The 23,132-nt window shown below is 44.3% G+C and overlaps 1 protein-coding gene across 1 annotated transcript in view; it reads left to right on the top strand.

Moving 5' to 3' along the window:
- The window catches only part of LOC125449576 (centromere protein Q-like), a 49,043-nt gene extending 34,146 nt beyond the window's left edge, over nucleotides 1-14,897 (top strand). The window contains exons 5-9 of the mRNA XM_048525398.2: nucleotides 4,034-4,102; nucleotides 5,461-5,590; nucleotides 6,372-6,491; nucleotides 11,019-11,087; nucleotides 14,658-14,897. Coding sequence (XP_048381355.1) covers nucleotides 4,034-4,102; nucleotides 5,461-5,590; nucleotides 6,372-6,491; nucleotides 11,019-11,087; nucleotides 14,658-14,801 — 532 coding nt within the window. The 3' untranslated portion in view covers nucleotides 14,802-14,897. The remainder of the gene's footprint in view (nucleotides 1-4,033; nucleotides 4,103-5,460; nucleotides 5,591-6,371; nucleotides 6,492-11,018; nucleotides 11,088-14,657) is intronic.
- Nucleotides 14,898-23,132: the final 8,235 nt, after the last annotated feature.

Below are 23,132 nucleotides of genomic sequence, written 5' to 3'. Positions count from 1 at the left end.
GAAAGTGCATTTATAAGTGAGACACCAGTCTGGAGTATTGAACAGTCTGAGGCTTTTTCTTAAGACAAGGCGTGATGGAAGGGTGACTTGTAAAGTCCTTAGTAAAGTGGATGTGCCTACTTTTGGGAGAGACCAGAATTAGGGGCCACAAATATAATATGAATGGTCCAGCCGAAGCCACAGAGAACTTGAGGGCAGCCTCTTTTTCCCAGAGAGTAAAGCAGTGTGTATCTCACATTGTGTGTTAGTTAAGTCTTGCAAATGTGTTTAAGTGGAAGCTAGATATTAAGTAAATGAGAAAAGAATGGAAGGATAAATTGGTGCAGGCACTGATAAAGAAAGGGGTGGGAGAAGGCTTGTTTGAAGCACAAACATAGTAAAACAGACCCAGTCCACTTCACTGGGAACTCAGTGTCAATGTGAATCACTCCCAGGGGAGACACAGCTGGAAGCAGAGTAAAGATCCCTCTGTTCTTGCACCTTCACACAATCTTAATCCAGGGACAGTTTTTGGAAAGAAAAGCTCTCTCTACACTGTGCCTTCATAAAATCCTAGATCAGGGGACAGTGGTGTTACTGGCCTTGTAATGTGAAGGTTTGGATGCGTAAAACTGGCCGCTTGAAGATTTTTGTTCGGTTTAGAAAACTTTGGCATTAGATCCGAAACTGTCAAGTTAAAATGCTGATGAATGTTTTGGATGGGGTGACTAAAGAGAAATGATTTTGAGTGGTGACTGCGCTGATAAACAGAGGGCACAGAAATCAGGTGATTGGTTAAATAGGCAGAAGAGTTGTGTTGGATAAACAGAGTTTTGATCTGGAATGCACTGCTTAAAAGGGGAAAGTAGAAGCAGATTCACCCTAAACTTTTGAAAGGGAATTTGGATAGATAACTTTTAAAGGAGAAAAGTTGGAGAGCCCTGGGGAGGAGTCGGACTAATGGGAGCCTGCACAGACTAATCAGCATCTTCATGTAGCCTACGGTTCAATAAGTTTTAGAAAAAGAGAAGATAGGAGCAGGAGTAGGCCTTTTGACCTCTGGAGCCTGCTGTGCCAGTCATTCTGATCATGGTTGGTTATCGTGCTCAATACCCTAATCCTGCCATCCCACCCATAATCCCTTATTCCCTTTGGCCACAGGAGATATGTCTACTTTCTTCTTGAAAACAAATCATGTATTAGTCACAACCACTTTCTGTGATAGTGAACTCCATAGGCTCCCCAATCTGTGGATGAAGACCTGTATCCTCATCTGATCGTGAATAGTTTAGAAACTGTAGCATTATTGTAAAACAAGAGAACATCTTGGTTTACTGATGTCTCTGTAAGGAAGGAAACATGCTGCCTTTAGGCCATCTGGACCTAAATGTGACACAAGACTGACAGATCCTATTAAAAATTAATTCATGGGACATGGCATCATTTATTGCCCATCCCCAGCTGCTCCTTCAGAAGATGGTGGCAGGCTGCCTTCTTGAACTGCTGCAGATCATTTGGTCTAAATACACCCACAATGCTGTGAGGGCGGGAATTCTAGGATTTTGACCCAGTAACACTGAAGGAACTGTGATATATTTCCAAGTCAGGATAGTGAGTGTCTTGGAAGGATGGTGTTCCCGTGTTTCTGCTGCCCTAGTCCTTCCAGATGGTAGTGGTTGAGAGTTCGGGAGGTGCTGTCCAAAGAGCTTTGGTGAATTTCTTTTGATGAGAAGGTGCCGATGTTGGATTGGGGTGAACAAAGTCAGAGATCACATGACATCAGGTTATACTCCCAACAGGTTTATTTGAAAACGCAAGCTTTTGGAGCCTTGCCCCTTCTTCAGGTTTTAGTGTCTGAAGGAGCTGCAATCCAAAAACTTGTGTTTTCAAATAAGCCTATTGGACTATCATGTGGTGTTGTGGAATTTCTGAATTTCTTTTGGTGGATGCTTGCAGATGTGGTGCCAGTCAAGTATGGGGCTTGCTTTGTCCTGGATGGTGTTGAGCTTCTTGCGTGTTGTTGGAGTTGCCTCCATCCAGGGCAAGTGGGCACTATTCCATCACACTTCCGACTTGCACCTGTAGAAGGGCCTAGGCCCGAAACGTCAGCTTTCCTGCTCCTCTGATGCTGCTTGGCCCGCTGTGTTCATCCAGCTCCACACCTTGTTATCTCAGATTCTCCAGCATCTGCAGTTCCTACTTCCTGTATTTCTGACATTGTTGTTTGATGCTGACCGCATTCCAAGCATGACAAGTGTTCATGTACAAGCATTACTGCAAGTGCCTCAATGGTGTAAAGGGACGAGGGATATATAATAGAACCACAGCCTGTTCAAGTTAGTGAAGCTATAGGAGAGACAGTGGTATGGTGGGAATGTCACTGGGCTAATAACACAGAGGCCCCAGGCTAGTGCTTTGGGGACAAAGGTTTAAGTGTCCACAGCAATTGTTGGACTTTAAATACAATGAATAAGGCCGGAATTGAAAGTAGCCTTAGTCATGGTATCCCTGAAACTTTCATCGATTGTTGTAAAAATCCATCTGGCTCACTAATGCTCTTTAGGAAAGGAAATCTGTCATCCTTATCCACGCTGGCCTGATGTAACTCCAGACCAATATAGTTAACTATTCTCAGAAATCGCCAAGCAAGCCACTCAGTTAGGATTGGGCAACAAATGCTCAGTGACACCTACATCCCATAACAAGGATAAAGGAAAGAAAGAGAAACGGCTGTATAAACAGCAAATAATATTTTTATTTCTAGCAGAACAGAATTGAAAAGCAGCAAGGTTATTAGGATTTGTAGTCAGCAGATCTCCATATTGTTGAAAAGGCCAAAGAAATACTGAGAATGTGCTATACAGATATACAAAGCAGTACAGCTGTGATGCCAGAATTAAAAGATTACACCAAACAAATACCGAAAAGGGAAGCCTGAAGGATCATCTAATTACTGTCTTTGAAGTAAAGAAAGATTTTGATAGAGTAGATGTAGAAAAGATGTTCCCACTACACACCATAAGTACAAGAGAGTCACAAATTCATCCATTGTGGAATTCAGGAACTATCCTGACAATAGTGAGGATGTGGAACTTGCTCCCACAGGGAGTGGCTGACATGCTTTCTAAAGGGAAACTGGGTAAACAGATGAGGAATAGAGGGAGATGTTAATTGGGTGAGATAGAGGGAGGTTGGAGGAGGCTCATGTTGGGCACAAACTCTAGACCATAATCAGACCAGTAGGCCTGTTTCTTTACTGTATCCTTTGCAACACTCCTCATCTTTTGAGTACAAAACCTCTCCAATAATACCATCCTACTAAAGTTTTTCAATGTTGATGAACTAGCTGTTTTCTACTTATTGGTGTTTGACAGTTGAGAATCGTGGTTCTATGATCAGACTTCTTTGGTGCCCCACCTACGCAAGGTGAAACTCCTTGTGTTGGCATCTTGTTTATTTTATTCAGAGAGTGCATCCAGTGTCCTTACCCTCACTGACTTTTGTCAGAGGCCTCTGCTACTAAAACAGCTGTAGTTCTGAAGTAAAGGTGAAGGGATAATCACTCTACTCGTGTGCTCCTCCACACCTCTTAGCCATCCATCCTTGAGCCTTGCAGGAATAACAAGTCGCCACATGAGTAACAGCCTCTGACACTGGGTTCAGTGGTGCTTAGGGACTTCGTGTGTTGTCTGTGTGTCACCCTGCTCATCTCCCTCATCATATCCCTGTTCCAACTATTGTATCTTCCATGTCTCTGTTTTGCTCAGTTTGTGCCATCCAGCAGCCGATTTTAAAACATAAATAGAGATTGCTGGAAAAGCTCAACAGGTCTGGCAGCATCTATGGCCAGAAATCAAGAGTTAACAATTTCAGGTGCTGAGTTCTGAGTGTCACCCGATCTGAAACGTTACCTGGTTTCTCTCCACAGATGGTGCCAGATCTGCTGAGTTTTTTCAAGCAATTTCTATTTTTGTTTCTGATTTACAGCATCCACAGGTTCTTCTGGTTTGATTTAGGAGCCAATTTTAAAAACATGCGTTTTGACTCCCTACAGCAATGCTTTGCCACAGAAGGGTTCCAAGATGGAGGCCAGTCAGGAACACCTGAGCCAGTTAAGACACAGGTAATTGTGTGGGGCTGTGAATCTTATTTGTGCCGTGTAGAGGCAAGTGAGGTTTGCAAACTGATTTGACCAAATTGCAAAATCCACAGGTGCATTCAGCAGGCGTTTGAGCGTTTTAAGATTTCAAAACCCGCATAGAGGTATTGAGAGAGAACCAGGATACAGAGCTATTTGGTAGCAACTGATGGGTGTCTGTCAGAAATACCCAGCAGTTTGTTCTCAGTGTTAAACTAAAGTTAGCCACTAAGTCATTAACCCCTGAACCAGTACTAAAGAAGTACCATGAAAATGGAAGGTCAGTACTGACAGAGTGTAGGATTGTTGGACGATCGGCGCTGAGGGGGCGCGGCGCTGTCGGAGGGTCGGCGCTGAGGGGGCGCGGCGCTGTCGGAGGGTCGGCGCTGAGGGGGCGCGGCGCTGTCGGAGGGTCGGCGCTGAGGGGGCGCGGCGCTGTCGGAGGGTCGGCGCTGAGGGGGCGCGGCGCTGTCGGAGGGTCGGCGCTGAGGGGGCGCTGCAGTGTTGAGACTGAACACGGGAGGCGAAGTAGGCCATTCAGGCTGTTCAGACTGCTTCTGATAATCCTCAACTATACACCCTGCCTTTTCACCGTAACTTTTGATTCCCTCCTTGATTTAAAAATGTGTCAGCCTCAAATATACTTAATGTCCTTGTCTTGAAAACCCATTAAGAGAAGAAATTTCTCCTCGTTTCTATCTTAAATGGGTGACTGCTGATTGTGAGGCTGTGTTGCTTGGTCTTAGACCTTCCCACGTGGAAGAATAGCCTGCCCACATCACACCTGTCAATATCATTCTGGTCAATCTATGCTGAAGATCATTCTGTGTTTTAAGGTGTAGCTCCTAGAACTGAATACAGATGTGGTCTAACGTCTGATGGCTTGTAACAGAGGGCTGACTTGCAATGCTCTCTGTACTGACTTAACAAAACACTTCAGTTGGAGATGTAATTGCTGTATTCAGGAAGAAGACTCCGTACCGTTTGCCTGTGGTCAGTGGAAGGATGGGAACCTCCTGAGGACAGCTTTAAAGGAGGGACTGTTCAAAATTGCCTGGAGACAAAAGTTGATCTTGGTCAGTGATAATGGGAACTGCAGATGCTGGAGAATCCAAGATAACAAAGTGCGAAGCTGGATGAACACAGCAGGCTGTGGATGAAGGGTCTAGGCCTGAAATGTCAGCTTTTGTGCTCCTGAGATGCAGCTTGGCCTGCTTCACACTTTGTTATCTTGATCTTGGTCAGTGCCAGGGCTTTGAGCCCAGACTGGCACTCTCCAAATATTAAGGTTTCGAGGCATTTTCAGGCTAACCCAGTAATATTCCTGTCTTTGTTCTTTCCAGGTTTCTGGATCGATGTTCTTCCATTAAAGTACCTGTGAGCAAGCTGAGAGATTTAAAAAATGTCCAGAGGTCTTATGCATCCAAGAAAGAACACCTGAGAGAGGATGAAGCTTCCCTGCAAATCTTGCAGGTATTTCACTCCAACACAACTTGCACAGCCAATAATGTTACAGTAAAGGGTAGGGGATAAAGGATTTCCATCGTACTACATGTAGAAGCTTACAGTAGGCAAGGGAGGCCATTTGGCCCCTCCTGTTTGTGTTGGCTGTTCAGAGAACTCACCCACTACCTCAGACCCCTGAAAACTTGCCTGCCTGCCTCTATAAACCCGCTTCCCCTTTTGAAGCATTGAAATTAGGAGTAGGAGTAGGCCATTCAGTCCCCTTCCTACCTGTTCTGCATTTCAGTATGACCATAACTGATCCTCTCTTTCCAAGCTGTATTCACATATTCTCTCCATGACCTTGACACTTTTTAATACCTAAAAATGTATGTGTCTCTTTCTTGAATATACTCAGTGACCCGGCCTCCATCGCTTTCTGTGATAGAGAATTCCACAGGATGATCACTGTTTTTTCCACATCCCAGTTCTAAATGATGTACCATACATACTGAGACTGTGTCCCCGACTTGGTGAAGCTGGGCTCTGTGCTCTACTATCTGTTCTACGGGATGCACACTGAGACAAACATTTGACTGTGCCTGAAGGAGCCTCATCTTGGTGAAAGTCATTTTTTGGTCAGCCCGAAAATTGTTGTTCTTCCAGAGCAAGGAATTGACCTTGACTGAGTTTTGCAGACTGGCACTGGGTCCAGGACTCTGTGCTGAGGGATACACTAAAGCTTAAGACATTTCTGGCCCAACCCCGACTCAGTGTCAGCTGAATGACTTTGCCTCTTCTTGTGCTGCAGGACGAGTTGGATAAGATCCTCGCGACACTGGAACGGAATGGTGAAGAAGTGGACAAGCTGCAGAATGAGATCAGTAGTCTCAGAACATTTCTGGACGAGACTGAAAACAATGAATTCCAGGTGGGTGTCTCCGCTGCTCTGGCCACACATGCTCCGTGCATTGTACAACGTTCTCCGCAGCTTGATTGTCTCTTCCTATTGGTTAAAAATTTGTAAGGGGACATTGCCTCATTTTAAGATGTTCACCTGTCACTCTGTGTATCACAAGCAAAGCTGTGGTACAGTATTAACCCTGACCCTGTTCTTGCTGCATATCCATAGACAGCAAGCTTTCAGGTTGGGAGTCTGAGAATTATTTTCAGGGACGGTGGTATTCCCTCCATGACTACAGCCAGTAACCTATTCTTCCTCTTCCCGAGTCCTCTTATGTTAGGAATGGAGGGATGTGGACCAAGCGCAGGCAGAAGGGATTAGTTGAATTTGGCGTCATGTTCGGCACAACATCGTAGGCTGAAGGGTCCGTTCCTGTGCTGTACTGTTCTGTGTTCTCTGCCTGACTTTCACTGACACTCACACGGCTCTGATATTCATCACTGGTGGGCCAAAGAGGTAATGATGGATACCCCTTCAATTGGGGTTTAGTAAGAGTTCTCTTTACCTGTCCTGTTACGTTTAATGATCTGTTATGCAGATATACCTAGCTGCCTCGACTGCTGCATGACCCTTTAGCATCATATGCTAGAATCTTATACCCTTCTGAGGAAGGGTCAGTAGACCTGAAACATTAACTCTGATTTTTTCCTTCATAGATGCTGCCAGACCTGCTGAGTTTTCCCAGCAACTTCTGTTTTTGTTCCTTTAGAATTATATCCTTTATTTTGTACTGTCTGTCCATGTTCTTCTGAAATAGATCACCTCACACTGCTCCACACTGTACTTCAGCTGTCAATTGCCCACCCACTCTGCCAACTGGCTGTGTCACTTTTTAAAATTCATTCATGGGATCTGGTTAGACCAGCATTTATTGCCCATCCTTAATTGATCAGACAATGGTTAAGAGTTGACAACATTGCCTCCTCAGAGTTTACAATGCTCCCAAGTCTTGTATAAATCACAGACTTTGAAACTGCTCCCTGCGCACCAAGATCCAGATCGTTATATGTCAGAAAATGTTAGGATTTCAATATCAACCCCTGGGGAACTCCACTATAAACTTGATTTACAGCACCTGCAGTTCTTTCAGGAACAAAAACAGAAGTTGCTGGAAAGGCTCAGCAGGCCTGGCAGCATCTGGGAAGAAAAAGAGGCTGCCAGATCTGCTGAGCTTTTCCAGCAACTTCTGTTTTTGACCACTATAAACCTTCCTCCAGCCTGAAAAATACCCATGAACCCTTCTTCTCTGTTTCCCATCCCTCAGTCAATTTTGTATCCGCTTTGCTACTATCCCTTTTATCCCTCAACCTAAACCTTTCCTCACGGGTCTGCAGTGTGGTATTGTATTGAATACCCTCTGGAAATCCATGCACAGAACATCAACTGCATTACCCTCATCAACCTTCTCTGCTACCTCAGAGTGATAGAATCAAACAGCGCAGAAGCGCACACTTGAGCCCAACCAGTCTATGCTGACCGTGTTCCCAAACCAAACTAGCCCCACCTGCCTGCATTTGGCCCAATCCCTCCTATTCATGTACTTATTCATATATCTCTTAAATGTTGTAACTGTGTCTGCAAATGGAAGTTCATTCCACGTACTAACCACTCTGTGTAAAAAGGTTGTCCCTCATGTCCTTTTTAAATCTTTTTCCTCTCACCTTAAACATAACCTCCCCCAAGTTTTGAACTCTTCCACCCTAGGGAAAATGCCTTTGTGATTCATGTTGTCAATGCCCCTCACGATCTTTTAAACCTCTCTAAGGTTACCCCTCAACCTCCTACGCTCCAGTGAAATAAGTCCCAGCTTATCCAGCCGCTCCTTATAATTCAAACCTTCCATTCCTGGTAAATCTTTTCTGAACCTCTTAATAATATCCTTCTCTCACAACCATTTCCAAAACTCCAGACAGTCAGTTAGAGATGATTTTCCTTTAACAAATCCATGATGAATATTCCAAATTAACTTGTACTTTTCCACGGATCCAAAATTGACTGAGGGATGGGAAACAGAGAAGAATGGTTAATGGGTATTTTTCAGGCTGGAGGAAGGTTTATAGTGGTCAAGACAGAAGTTGCTGGAAAAGCTCAGCAGGTCTGGCAGCCTCTTTTTCTTCCCAGATGCTGTCAGACCTGCTGAGCGTTTCCAGCAACTTCTGTTTTTGTTCCTGATTTACAGCACCTGCAGTTCTTTCAAGTTTATAGTGGAGTTCCCCAGGGGTTGATATTGAAATCCTAACATTTTCTGACATATAACGATCTGGATCTTGGTGTGCAATTCCTATTCAGAATTATTGCTTCCAGACGATTCCAATCACCAATGTTAAGCTGACTGCTCTATAATTGCTGAGCCAACTTTTTTACAACTGTTTTCAAGCCAGAATGTAACATTGGCCATTCTCTCTGGTTCTCCGGCACTAGCCCCCAGACACCGTTTGTTTCAAATCCCTGTTGATAACTTTCGCTGAACCTTGTACTTACTTCATTTTAACTTATCATGATCTCTTCCTTGTGTGTCTCCTTGGGTTCTTGTGCCAGTTACCGTTGATCTGTCGAGACTTAGTAGGTCTGGTCTCCAGTATCCAAAGTTCTTTGTTGCATGATAAACCTGTGTTCTGTAATTCCTGATCCTCCTGCCACTGCAACCTGTTTTTCCTTCCTTGTATAGGGGAGACGATGGCCTCATGGTATTATCGCTGGACAGAGACTGAGATAACATTCTGGGGACCTGGGTTTGAAACCTGCCACTGCAGATGGTGGAATTTGAATTCAATAAATACTTGGGATTAAGAATCTAATGATGACTGTTAATCCATTTTTGATTGTTGGAAAAAGCCCATCTAGTTCATTAATGCCCTTTAGGGAAGGAAACTGCCATCCTTACCTGGTCTACATGTGACTCCAGACCCACAGCAATGTGATTGACTTTTAACTGTCCTCTGGGCAATTAGGGGTGGGCAATAAATGCTGCCTGGCCAGTTATGCTCTCATCATTTTTCATGACTTTAAATATCTCGATTAAATCGCCTTATTGGCTTCTCTGCTCATGGGAGAATTATCCCAGTTTCTCCATTCTCCCCACAGTCTGAGAAGTGATTGAAAGGTTTCAAGTGTGACTCACTGCAAAGCATTCAGGCATTTTTCAGTTTGCTGGAGGTTCATTAAACAATGGTATACAAATGTAACAAAAGAACAGGAGCAGCGTCCAAAGCCCACTCTGCCATTCTGATCTGATTGTCACCTCCCTCCACATCACTTTCGTTTATCACCAAGAAAAACCCCTTGGGACTGCAGTTAATCAAAAATCTAACTCAGTCCTGGATATATTCAGAGTTCCAATCCCTACTACTGCCTGTGGAAAAGGTGTCCCCAGGTTTATGGCCCTCTGAGAGAAGAAATTCCTCCGCATCTCTGTTTTAAACTTAAGACTCCTTATTCTGAAGTTTCGCCCAGTTCTAGACTCCCCATTGTTGGGAAGCACTATCAAGCTCTTTCAAATGTTCTCTTTCAGGAAGGTCACCTCTCATTCTCCTGAACTCCAACAAATACAGGTCCCAACTACTGAACCATTCCTCATGGCTGAAAACCTGAACTCACACTCCAGAGAACTGTGCACAGCCTCGTGGTCTCCCAGCCTATTCACCCTGTCCCTGCAGCTCAAACCCTCCAACCCTGGCAACATCCTTCTCAATCTTTTCTGAACTCTTTCTAGCCTCACAACATCCTTCCTATAGCAGGGAGACCAGAATAGCACACGGTATTCCAAAAGTGGCCTAACCAGTGTCCTCAACAGGACCTCCCAACTCGTATACTCAGTGCACTAACCAAAAAAAGGCAAGCGTACCAAATGCCTTCTTTATTATCCTGTCTACTTGGGACACCACTTTCAAGGAACTATCAACCTGCACCCCAAGGTCTCTTTGTTTGGCACTTCTCCCCAGGACCTTACCATTAAGTGTATACATCCTGCCCTGATTTGCCTTTCAAAAATGTAAGACCTCACATTTATCTAAGTTAAACTCCATCTGCCACTCCTCAGCCCATTGGCCCGTCTGATCAAGGTCCCCTTGTACTCTGAGGTAACCTTTTTTCACTGTCCACTACAACTCCAATTTTAGTGTTGCCTGCAAACTTGCTAACCATACCTTCTATGTTCTTGTTGGAAGGACAGGGGTGATCCCGCTGTTTGTATTCTGAAGAAGTGTTGGGAGATGCCTCTCGTGTCACGGCCAATATTCAGGTTAATTTTAAACAAAAAAAAATAGATGATCCAGTCCTTTTCACGCTTCTGTGTGCCAGAGTTTGCTGTGTGCAGATTGACTTTTGTATTTCCTGCATTACAAGCTGACTGATTGCAAGTCAGTTTGGGTCATCCAGAGGTCGGGAACGGTACTGTGTCAATGTCAGTCTTTTTTTGTTACTCCAGAGACCAGCTGGAATGAACCACTTCTCTCCTCGAGGCAGGACACTGACACCTTTTCCCTCTCTCCCCAGAATGTTGGTGTTGGGGTTCTAAACCTCCCAGAGCTCCCTGAAGCCAGTTTCCAGCAGACCACTCTTCAGGTAAGTGCCTGCAGTGCGGCCAAAAGGCACCAAGGGATGCAAGTGGCTGGAACCAGTGCTGAGAATGGGAAAATAACATGTAGGGGGATAAGCAGATTGGAGCAGCTGCGAACAGAGCCATAAGCAATTAATGGCTCAAATGAATGGATATCAATGCAGGCAGATGTGAGGTGCTCTACTTTTCACTTAAAAGGGATAGAATTCTTGGCTTCTAAGTAGTGACAGTCCAGAGAGACTAGATGTCCAGACTCTCCCTTTGGATGGTGCACTGAGGTAAGCTGGGGAGACTGGATTCTCTTTTTATTGTGATAGGAGCAAGAGTAGGCCATTTAACTCCTTGAGTCTGCAATGTCATTCAATAAGATCATGGCTGATCATTGCACTCAAAACTCTAATCTCTCCCTCCTGTAACCCCTGATCCTTTTAGCTGCAAGACCCCTCTCTACCTCCTTGAAAACACACAATGTTTTAGCCTTTGCCACTTTCTGTGACAGAGAATTCCAAAGGATCAGAACCCTCTGGGTGAGGACATTCCTCCTCATCTCAGCCCTGAAAGGTTTACCCCATTTGTCCTTAAACTATTCCTTGGTCACCATACTTTGAGTTGCATTGTTTGTCCAAATGTTTTGATTTCATCCTCAAGATGGCCAATTGTTTCCCTTTTATGATGTGATCCAGAATTAAGAAAAGGGCTTCCACCAAGTTTCTTTAATTAACTCAAAAATAATCCATTTATTGTAAAACATTGTAAAAAGACAAATGGTTAAGCTGATTGATGTCTGAAATATAATCCAGAGTTAGAACTGTGCTTCCTTTTAGTCTTAACACAAACACATCCACACAATGCAAGCGACAAAGACTCTGCAGAAATTACATTTAAAATGGACAGAAGAAAGATAGCAGCCTTATTGGCAAATGGTATGAAAACAAAGATAGATTTCGATGAATTCACATAGTCCACTGTTTTGTTTTTGTTTTCTTTTTCTTTTTGTTTCTTTTGTTCTTTTTATTTCATTTTAAATATATTTTTATATTTAGTGAGACAGAAAAAACCACAGTTATGAATTTATGATACTTACTTGATTCTGCCACCAGGAAAAGACACATGTGGCCAGTTGCATATTAACAAGCAAAACCTGTTGAGGGCAATGCTGACATCAAAAAGAAGGTGATGGGCATAGGCTAGGAAGTGAAGAAGAGGAGTAAATTATAATGGGGTTGGAGGGGGAAATAAAGCAGTGTATCCCCTCCAGGCCCACTTCTCCCTAAAGGCAGTGAGAGCACTGATGTTCACTGTGTGCTGCCTCACTAAAGCGCACCCAGGCTCGAAGGTAACCACAGAAGAAGTGTAGGCAGTCGACAAAGATGACCGACCCCTCCACAACCTGCTGCCTGTACCTGTTTATAGCCAGCTTGGCCAGGCCGGGGAGCACTAAGATTCTTGTTGATGGCATCGAATTGCTAAGAGCTGTCAACTAGTGGGAGATCTTCCAAATTTCTTCTTAAATAGAAATCGGTATAGATCCAAGTCTTTGGAAAGTGATCACAGATCATCTTTTTCAAGGATCACAAGGTTGTCAAAACACCGCGATTTGGAAATGTTTTCAGGTTGCCAATTAATTCAGCCAGAAAACAGGATAAAGAGACTTCCAGTTTTGGAGGTCTTTCTTCCTTCTGACTCCCTAGGTGTTTTAAACAAAAATCAATCCCTGAAAGGGTTACTGGGCAAATATTAGTGCAGGACCTCATAGCCTATTTCAGGTGTTCCAGCAGTTAAGGGCAATAAAACCCATTCCTTGTCTCCCTAAAAACTTTCCTTGTCTGTTTTTCCAAAAACTTTGTGTGATCACCAGGTGGCTTACAACCCATGTTACCTGTTGATTTAATTCCTCGCCAATGCCCTGTTTAATTGTTCAAAATCTTCCAGGCTTTTACTTCATCCATAAATATAGATGTGTAGAACTGGCTGTCACAATTGAATCCACTGCCTTCTACAGGCAACCTTTCCAGATCAGAACAACACAAAGGGGAAAAATATATCTTCCTTCATGTTGCCTCTGCTTCTTTACCTGAAGTAGAATAATTCCATTTTCTCCAGTCTGTCCAATTGACTGCTGTTCTCTTATCACTAGGACCATTCTGGACCAACTCTTCCAGATTACCTCTGCTCTAAAGAAGACCAGTGTAGCTTGTCCAGTATCTCCACTTTCCCCTGATAGAGTGGCAGTGCTACCAATTTAAGTTGCACACCAGAGGCCACACATTTAGTGTATTCCAGGTCATCTCTGTCCAAATGCCACTTTTCTTCTTTTTGGGATGTGAGTGCTGTTGGTATGATCAGTTTCGCCCATCTCGAATTGACCTTGAGAAGGTCAATTCCTCTTGAATGGCTGCAGCCACACCTACAGTGCTGGAAGGAAAGTTCTGGATTTTGACCCAGTGACAGTGATGTAGTTGTCAGGATAATGTGTGGCTACAGCAGCAGGTCAGGAGCAAGGAATTTCAGTATAACTCACCTTTGGACTCCTCAAAGCCTGTCCACCATTGACAAGGCGCAAGTCAGGAGGGTGATGGGATACTCCCCACTTCCCCGGATGAATGCAGCCCCAACAACACTCAAGAAGCTCGACACCATCCAGGATAAAGCAGCACCCCCCCGCTTGATTGGCACCACATCCACAAACATCCCACTCCCTCCACCCACCGATGCTCAGTTGCAGCAGTGTGTACTATCTACAAGGTGCACTACAGAGATTTGCCAAAGATCCTCAGACAGCATCTTCCAGACCCACGACCACTTCCATCTAGAAGGACAAGGGCAGCAGATAACTGGGAACACCACCCCTTGCAAGTTCCCACTGCACCCCCCCGCCCGCGCCGCGCCCCCCCCCCCCCCCCCCCCCCCAAGATGCACACCATCTAAACGTGGAAATAGATTGCTGTTCATTCAGTGTTCCTGGGTCAGAATTCCAGATTTCCTTCCCTAAGGGACATTGTGGGTTACACTGCAACAGTTCAAGAAGGCAGTTTACTTTCACCTCAAGGACAACCAGGGACAGGGCAATAAATGTTGGCCTGTGATTGATTGATTGATTAATATTTATTATTTATCCCATGAATGAGGTAAAAAAACCCAGACTGGTGGAGTGGCTTGGAGGGGAGCCTGGGTGACATTCCTATGTATCTGCTGCCCTTGTCCTTTGAGGTGGTGGAGATTTGGAAGGTCTGTCCAACGAGGTTTGGATGATGGTACACACTGTGCGTCAGGAGTGAATGTTTAAGATAGCAGGGGTCACAGTCAGGAATGTTCTTCCACTTCTGGTAGGAGCTCATTCCCAATTGAAGGCTGCTCAAGCTGATTACACTTGGGCACTGACATACCTGCATGCACGCGTGCACGCACACACGTGCAACACACACTTACACATGGACACTCTCACACAAGCGTACTTACACGTGCACACAAACATGTGCACACACCTCACTGTGATACACTGGGGCAGGGTCTTTCCCCATGTCGGGGGTGCTCTGTGCTATCTCCATGACTGCCTGTCTGTTGTCTGCCCCCAGGAGAAGCTGATGGCCATCGGAAATCATGACGCACTCCTTCAGGACCTTCAAACCATTCAACGTTGCCCTGCCGTGCAAAATCTGTTGACCTTCCTCGAACATGCCCACGCAGAAGCTGACACCGTCTCACCTATTGACCACTGAATTGATTTTGCTGTTAATTTTGTTATGTTCCTTACATTGGAGTTGTATGTTTCCAGAAGCAGGTCTATAATAAACTTAGTTTTGACCACGCCTTTACTCATGTCAGTCTTCCTTCTGCTATCTGCTTAAAGTTTCTTTTGAACAGGAGAGACGGTGTCCAACAGGAGGACAATACTCCCTCCCACTGCCAAAGATCATTTCACCGTTTACATTGCCCTCCAATTCCTCTTGTACACTTATTTTCTAATTAACCTGTGCAGAGATGTTACTATACACCTCTGGAGCTGGTGGGACTTGAACCCCGACCTCCTGGCTCCGAGGGAGGGACATTACCAGTACCCCACAAGCTCTCAGGTACCACTTAAAACCACCACTCACTCAACAAGTACAGTTTGCAATCACATCGTGCCCTTAACACAGTAAAATGTCCCAAGTGTTCACCTGGAAGTAACCAATCACCCAGTCTACACAAAGAGCTAACAGCTTCAGTGACCTGAAGTTTGATCAGTAATTGGAAATCTGAAACAGCGGCAGAAGTCTGGGCTGAGGTTTCAGAAAGAAAGGAAAACAGAGTGACAGAGAAGAGACAAGAGAGAGAAAGAAAAAAGTCAAAACTGGGAAGAGCAAGAGAGACAGACAGAAGAAAGACAAATGAACACATTTTTGCACAAATTTAATGAAACTAAAATGAACAAGAAAAGTCACCAACAGAAGCAGAAGCAACTAGAAAAGCTCACAGGTCTGACAGCATCTGTGAAGAAAAGAGATTGGGGTCAATGTTTCAGGTCAGGCGACCCTTCCTCAGAACTGGGACCCGAAAAGTTAACTCTGACATTTTCTTCAAAGATGCTGCCAGACCTGTTGAGCTTTTCCAGCAACTGAGATAATGGGTTCTGCAGATGCTGGAGAATCTGAGATAACAAAGTGTGGAGCTGCTCCACACTTTGTTATCCAGCAACTTCTGTTTTTGTTCCTGATTTACACTTTCCAGAGTTCTTGTTTTTAAGTCAACAAGCCGAATTGGCTGGAGATCTATGTCAATGATGATAATCTATTATACGGTTGAACACTTTATTTCCAATTCTACATCAATGAACGTTTATTTCAAAATTGGACAGAAGTGTGGATGGAATTGAACATAAGGTTATTAAACAATATTCATAGGAATATTTCAAGGCTGCCTGACTTTTTCATCGATAATTTGTCAGTGCTGGGAAGTAGCTGCTTGACACAAGTTGTGTTAGAGATGAATGCACGCACCATTCAACAACAGTAATCTCACTCTGCTGGGCTCTTCGAATATCACTCTGTTGCACTCAGACAGTCACAGCTTCATCCCCCTCTGCTGGCAAGTGTAAACTTATTACACACACACACACACACACACACGTGCGGATGCCCCCTCTGCTGGCAATTGTAAACATTACACACAGACAGAGAGAGACACACACGCACAGTCGCACCCTCTCTCTCACATTCGCGCGCACACACACCTGCACAAACACATTCACAGCATGATGCCCCCTCTACTGGCGATTGTAAACATTGCACACAGACAGATAGACACGCACACTCACCCTCTCACTCACTCTCACACATCCGTACACGCAAACAGTCACAGCATGATTCCCCCTCTGCTGGGGGCTGCTGGGCACTTAAACAATCTCCTGTTGTAACAACACTATGTTGCAATTCCCCCTGAAATGATTGTGATTCTGTCCCTCTTTTCCTCCTGCATTAAGAAGGCATACTGGACACATCTTCAGTCGATGTACAGATTCTAAGAGCGGGGAGGTAATGTTGGAGTTGTACAGGACTTTAGTGTGGCCCCAGCTGGAGTACTGTGTGCTGTTCTGGTCCCCATGCTATGGGAAGGTTGGGATTCTCCTGGATGGGGAGATTCACCAAAATGTTAATAAAATGTGAGGCTGGATGAACACAGCAGGCCAAGCAGCATCTCAGGAGCACAAAAGCTGACGTTTCGGGCCTAGACCCTTCTTCAGAGAGGGGGATGGGGAGAGGATTCTGCCTCCCCCTCTCTCCCTATTTATTCCAGCTCCCTCTCCCCATCCCCCTCTCTGATGAAGGGTCTAGGCCCGAAATGTCAGCTTTTGTGCTCCTGAGATGCTGCTTGGCCTGCTGTGTTCATCCAGCCTCACATTTTATTATCTTGGATTCTCCAGCATCTGCAGTTCCCATTATCACTTCACCAAAATGTTGCCTTGATTGGAGCATTTCAGTGATGGAGAGAGACTGGATCAGCTCAGTTTGGTTTCTTTGGAGTGCAGAAGGCTGAAGGAGGGGGCGCGGGGAGCTGACAGAGGTGCGAAAGGTTATGAGGGGCATGGGCAGGGTCGATAGGAAGCAGCTGTTCCCCTTAGTTGAAGGGTCAATAACAAGTGGCAACATTTTAAAGTGAAAAAGAAGAGGTTTAGAAGGGACTTGAGAGAAATCTTTTTTTACACAGAGGGTGGTGGGGCTCTGGAATACCCTGCCTGGGAGGCGAGTTGAGATGGGATACCTCAGAATCTCTAAAAGGTACCTGGATGGGCACTTGAATTGCAATAACGTTGGAGCCCTGTGACCAGAGGTTTGCTGCAAGGATCAGTGTTGGGTTCACTGCATTTTGTCATTCATAGAAATGATTTGCATGTATATAGTAGGTATAGTTGATAAGTTTACAGATGACACCAACATTGGTGGTGACGTGGAGAGCAAAGGGGGGTGTCTCAGAGTACAAGGGGATGTTGATCGGATGGGCCAATGGGCCAAGGAGTAGCAGATGGGGTTTAATTTAGACAAATGTGAGGTCTTGCATTTTAGAAAGGCAAATCAGGGCAGGACTTATATATTTAATGGTAAGGTCCTGGGGAGTGTTGCCAAACAAAGAGACCCTGGAGTGCAGATCCATGATTCCTTGAAGTGGACAGGATAGTGAAGAAGGCATTTGGTATGCTTGCCTTTATTGGTTAGTGCACTGAGTATAGGGAGTTGGGAGGGTCATTTTGCGGCTATACAGGGCATTGGTTAGGACACATTTGGAATACTGCATCCAACTCTGAGTCTCCTTGCTATGGGAAAGCTTGGCGCTATTTTCCCCAGCGTGCTGGAGGCTGAGGGGTGACCTTATAGAGGCTTATAAAATCATGGGTTGGGTGAATTGTCAAGGTCATTTCTTCAGGGGAAAGATTTAAAACGGACCTAAGGGGCAACTTTTTCACTCAGAGGGTGGTGCATGTATGGAAGGAGCTGCAGAATGAAGTGTTGGAGGCTGGTACAATTACATCATTTAAAAGACATCTGGATGGGTACATGAATAGGAAGGGTTTACAAAGATATGGGCCAAATGCTGGCAAATGGGAATAGGTCAATAAGGATATCTCGTTGGCATGGACAAGTTGCACTGAAGGGTCTGTTTCCTGTACAATTCTATGACTCTGTGGCCCTAGTGCAGGAAAGTGGGACTGTTGTAGGTAGTGGTGTGTTTTTGATGCTATAGACTCGATGGGCTGAAGGACCTCTTCTGTACTCACTGATTTTATTATTCAAAGCCATTTTAGTGGGACACTCATCATGAGAATAATGAAAAGTAGCCTTTCTTGCCAACCTGCCCTCATTATGAATAGATCATATACAATGCTTTACCTGCAGCAGTAATTCTTCTGTCCGTGGCATGAGTTCTGGTTGAGAAACTCATTCACTGCGTGGGGAACCACAGAGAAATGAACTGTGGGCAATAGGTGTCTAAATAGACAGAGATGTAATCATGCATCCATGGCATTCCACGTGTTAGTACTTTTGTGTGTGTGTGTGTGTGTGTGTGTGTGTGTGTGTGTGTGTGTGTGTGTGTGTGTGTGTGTGTGTGTGTGTGTGTGAGAGAGAGACCCAGCCTCAGTCAGGAACTAAGGTGAAACTGAATTCTAAGCCTTCAAAGGCAGCCTTGGCATGTATTTCTTTGGTTTAGAGAAAGCCTTAAAATCAGTGTCCATGAATCTTTAAGTGCCTTCTTCAGCTCTTCTCTAAATTTCTTCTGTGGGTCCAGGCAGGAACTGGAAAGCCTCAACATACTTCCGGTCTCAGTGGTGATGTATCCAGGATTGGTGTGATCAGCTCGGTAACAAGAGATATTTATTATTACAGTCATTGCAAAGCTAACGACTGCTGTCAGCCACAGCCGGATGAAGCTGCCCAATGCAGCGAAGAATGAAAGGATGGAATTTCTTTGGTTCCCCATCTCCGGGTCTTCATGATTCTTCCGGTGTGTATCTCTCAGTCCATGGTGGGCTCTGCTGCTGACCAGGATGCGTTTGATTGTCAGAGAGCTAAACAGTGTCATGAATATGAAGGGAAGACAGACAACCCAGGCAACATGAAACCAGGTGTAGGCTGCCCCCTGTTGGTGAGGGAAAGAGGCCTCCACTTGTCCTGCAAACCCAGTGCACCTTTTGATGATTTGCTGAGGTTCAAATGCAAAGAGAAATGGCATGTTTTTTATCCCAATCATGACAGAGATTTGTGTTATAATATGTGGTTCTCCTGGTGCAATGACTTGTTCTAAACACTTGGCAACAGAGAATTACAAACCTGTCAAAATGTGAAGGTGATAGTAAGCCAAGTGGACGAATCAATGATGACAGCGGTTCAGTGTAAAACTATCTTACATATGGGAGTGAGGGTCAGCAATGGAGATGGAAAGTTCAATTTGAAAATATGATACAACATCACATTGATGAGCATAATCGGTGGATCTGCTGTTGCCATGGCCACCATGTAGACAGCGATACACTTGGAAAGACCACAGTTTCACTTGGAAAGAAGCACAGTTGTCAACAAGTTTGTTGTAAAATAGAAACAGAGAGAGGAACACAATCCTTCAAATATCTCATTATAAATACCTAATAAATGGCATTATATAGGAAACTGGCAGCAATGAGTTAAAATTGCTCACTGGGAATACAAAAGGCAGCAGGAATCAGGCCGTAAATTGTGTTTATCTGAATAACTGGCTGTCCCATTTGCTGACAAGTAGTTAAATCTATTTGAGCTCTAATATTCTTGTGCAGATTTGTAGCTCAGATTGTGGATGCTGTGGTTGGTTGGTTGGCTCGCTGAGCTGGTTTATTAGTTTGCAGACGTTTCATTACCCTGCTGGGTAACATCATCAGTGCAGCCTCTGATGAAGTGTGTTTTCCCACTAGCTGGTTAAACTCTGAGATCCGTTGGAGTTGGTGAACTTATTTCCATTTTTGCTTTGCAGTGGTATGTATATAGGGTCTAATTCTGTGTGTTTCTTGATGGCCTTCTTGGTGGAGAACCAGGCCTCTAGGAATTCCTGTGCTTGTCTCTGTTTGGCCTGAGCTAGGATCCTGACATTGTCCCCCTCGAACTGGTGGTTCACCTTATCTGTGCGAATGGAGACGAGTGAGTATTGGTCATGTCTTTTTGTTGCTAGTTGGTGTGCATGTGTTCTCGTAGCCAGTTTCCTTCCTGTCTGTCCAATGTAATGTTTGTCGCAGTCCTTGCACTGGAATCTGGTATATCACGTTGGTTCTGTCCATAGTGGATAAGGGGGTCTTATATTGAGCAGGATGAGCAGCTATACACCATTTGCCATTAATTGTCACTTCTGCTGGGTTCTGTGTTCAATGCTGGAAGCACAGCAGAAAGAAGGAGCCCAGATCAAAGGTGTTCCTCACTTGACTTTTGAAAAAATGTTGTTATGAAGATGCCAATGTTTAGGCAATGTTTCTGAAATTGGGTAGTTTGGCCTGCTGGGCAATTTGCACCAAAACCATTGTGTTCAAAAGAGGCCAGTTCACCCAGCACAAGCCCCCTATTTCCCATTGGATGTCTGCATTTATGATGGAAGATCGAGGAAATGATGGTGTTGTGTATGCGTTCACTCACACCATTTTGAAGGATTTTATAGCTGCTGTACTTAAATCTCAAGAGACACCAGTAGGCCGAGTGAAATAAAACTACTTACTGGATGGAACGACTGCAACAAAAACAAATTTAAGTTTGTTTCACATTTTCTCATTGGCGTCTCATTACCAAACAGACTCTGTTTTATTGGGGTGTACTCCATTCTGAAACAGCCTTGATTGTACCGGGCTCGCTGAGGGAAAGATTCAGCAGCCGTGAGCGGAATTTGGCAAGTGAGAGAATCCAAAAACCATTCCTTGAGATATTGTGTTTAATTCTTGAATTCTTGCGACGCTGATGAAAGATGCCTTAACTCCAATGAAGACAGTAAGATTCACAAAGTGTCCTCCTAAAATGTTTGACTGTACGGCTCTCTGAAAGACGTTAGTGACGGTTCAGGAGATTGAGGAGCCAGATCTGGGCGTTTGTGGTAAGGAATATGAGGGAATCCCTCAGCTGGTAAAAGTGTAACATAAATATGAATTGCTGAGGTAATGCAACATTGTTCTTCAAGGGCATTACTCCCTGAATATCAGACAGAGCAGTCTCTGTCAACATTTTCAATCCTATCCCCTGTGAATTATTAATACTTTCTATTCTTAACAGGAATAGACCAGGCAATTTGGGAGTGACACGTTTGACTGCTATTCTGAAGAAAAATCATTGCAAAATACAGAGATTGTCATAAGTGATCATGTTTGAAATATCAAACAAAACAATGGGAGTTATTTGTCTGCATGGATTTTATATCCATATTAATAACTATCAGCAAATGTGACTTTTCTATTTCTATTGGTCTGTAATAAACTAGAGCAAAAGCATAGTACATAAAATTTGAACAACTGTTAGAATTTCACCACAATTGTTTACAAGTGGCATTTATTTTGACCTTTGTCCCTGTGTATGCGTCTGATGTTACTGTGAATGTTATAACCCTTTCCCTTCAATCAATGCAGTTTAAAATCCAACAATCTCACAGATGGCTGTGTGAGAATCCTAACCTCTGCTCTACGTGAAAATACTGACCTGTTAAAGCTGGACCTCAGCAATAATGACCCAAATGATGACCAAGCGAACTGGCTGACTGATAAACCTATTCCTGCCCTGTTCCAGTTCATTCAGAGTGTCGCACCAATGAAAGAAATCAACTGAGTTTGTTCTTAAATGTTCATCATTGAAATGTTCTTTGAAGAGAAAAAAATCCTTTTACATAGTTTATTTTCATGGGTTTGCAGAATAAAAAGGGATGAAACTATACCATTTTGACAGTAGTAAGTGAAGAATACCAGGGATAAAGACTTGGAGCTTTTTTTTTCAGACATCTCTGCCAACTCCAACACTTTTTACACCAAGTCATGTAACTAGTTAAAACTTTATGTCTGCTCCTTCACCAGAGGCTGATCAATCCCCAGGAGCCCTCTCACAAATAGCTACCGTCTAAACCACAATTAGGAAACATTAATGGCTTTAGACATGGAGTTGGACAGTCATGGAGTCATATTGTTGTACAGCATGGAAACAGTCCCTTTGGTCAAACTTGTCCATGCCGACCAGATATCCTAAATAAATCTACTCTCATTTGCCACTATTTCACCCATATTCCACGAAACCCTTCCTATTCATGTACCAATCCAGATGCCTTTTAAATGCTGTAACTGTACCGGCCCCCACCACTTCCTCTGGCAGCTCGTTCCATACGCGCACCACCCTCTGTGTGAAATAGTTACCCCTCAGGTCCCTTTTAAATCTTTCCCCTCTCACCTTCAGCCTGTGCTCCTCTAGTTTTGGATTTCCCACCCTGGGGGAAAAGACCATGTCTGTTCACCCTATCCATACGCTTCCATGATTTTATAAACCTCTACAAGGTCACCCCTCAGCCTCCGACACTCCAGGGAAAATAGCCCCAGGCTAGCCAGCCTCTCCCTGTAGCTCAAACCCTCCAACCCTGGCAACATCCTGGTAAATCTTTTCCGAACCCTTTTACAGTTTTACAGACTCCAGAATCATACAGAGTGGAAACAATTTGGCCCAATTAGGCCTCGCTGATCCAACACCCTAAACTAAACTAATCCTATTTGCCTGTATTTGGCCCATATCCCTTAAATCCTTTTTTAAAATCCATGTACCTGTCTAAATGTTTGTAAATGTTGCAATTTTACCCACCTTTCCCACTCCAGCAGCTCATTCCACGCAAGCACCACCCTCTGTGTGAAAAGGCTGCCCCTTGGGTCCTTTTAAAATCTTTCTCGTCTCACCTTCACGTCCAGTTTTGAATTCCCATACTTTGCCCTACTCATCTGTGACCTTCATGATTTCAGAAACCTCTGCCAGGTCATCCCTCAGCTTCCTACGCTGCAGGGACTAAAGTCCCAGCGTATTCAACCTCTTCTTATAACTCAAACCCGC

The sequence above is a fragment of the Stegostoma tigrinum genome, chromosome 46, assembly GCF_030684315.1.
Source record: "Stegostoma tigrinum isolate sSteTig4 chromosome 46, sSteTig4.hap1, whole genome shotgun sequence".
NCBI classification, from domain to species: domain Eukaryota; kingdom Metazoa; phylum Chordata; class Chondrichthyes; order Orectolobiformes; family Stegostomatidae; genus Stegostoma; species Stegostoma tigrinum.
Note: the sequence above shows the minus strand (reverse complement) of the source record. Positions and strands in the feature narration are given on the sequence as shown.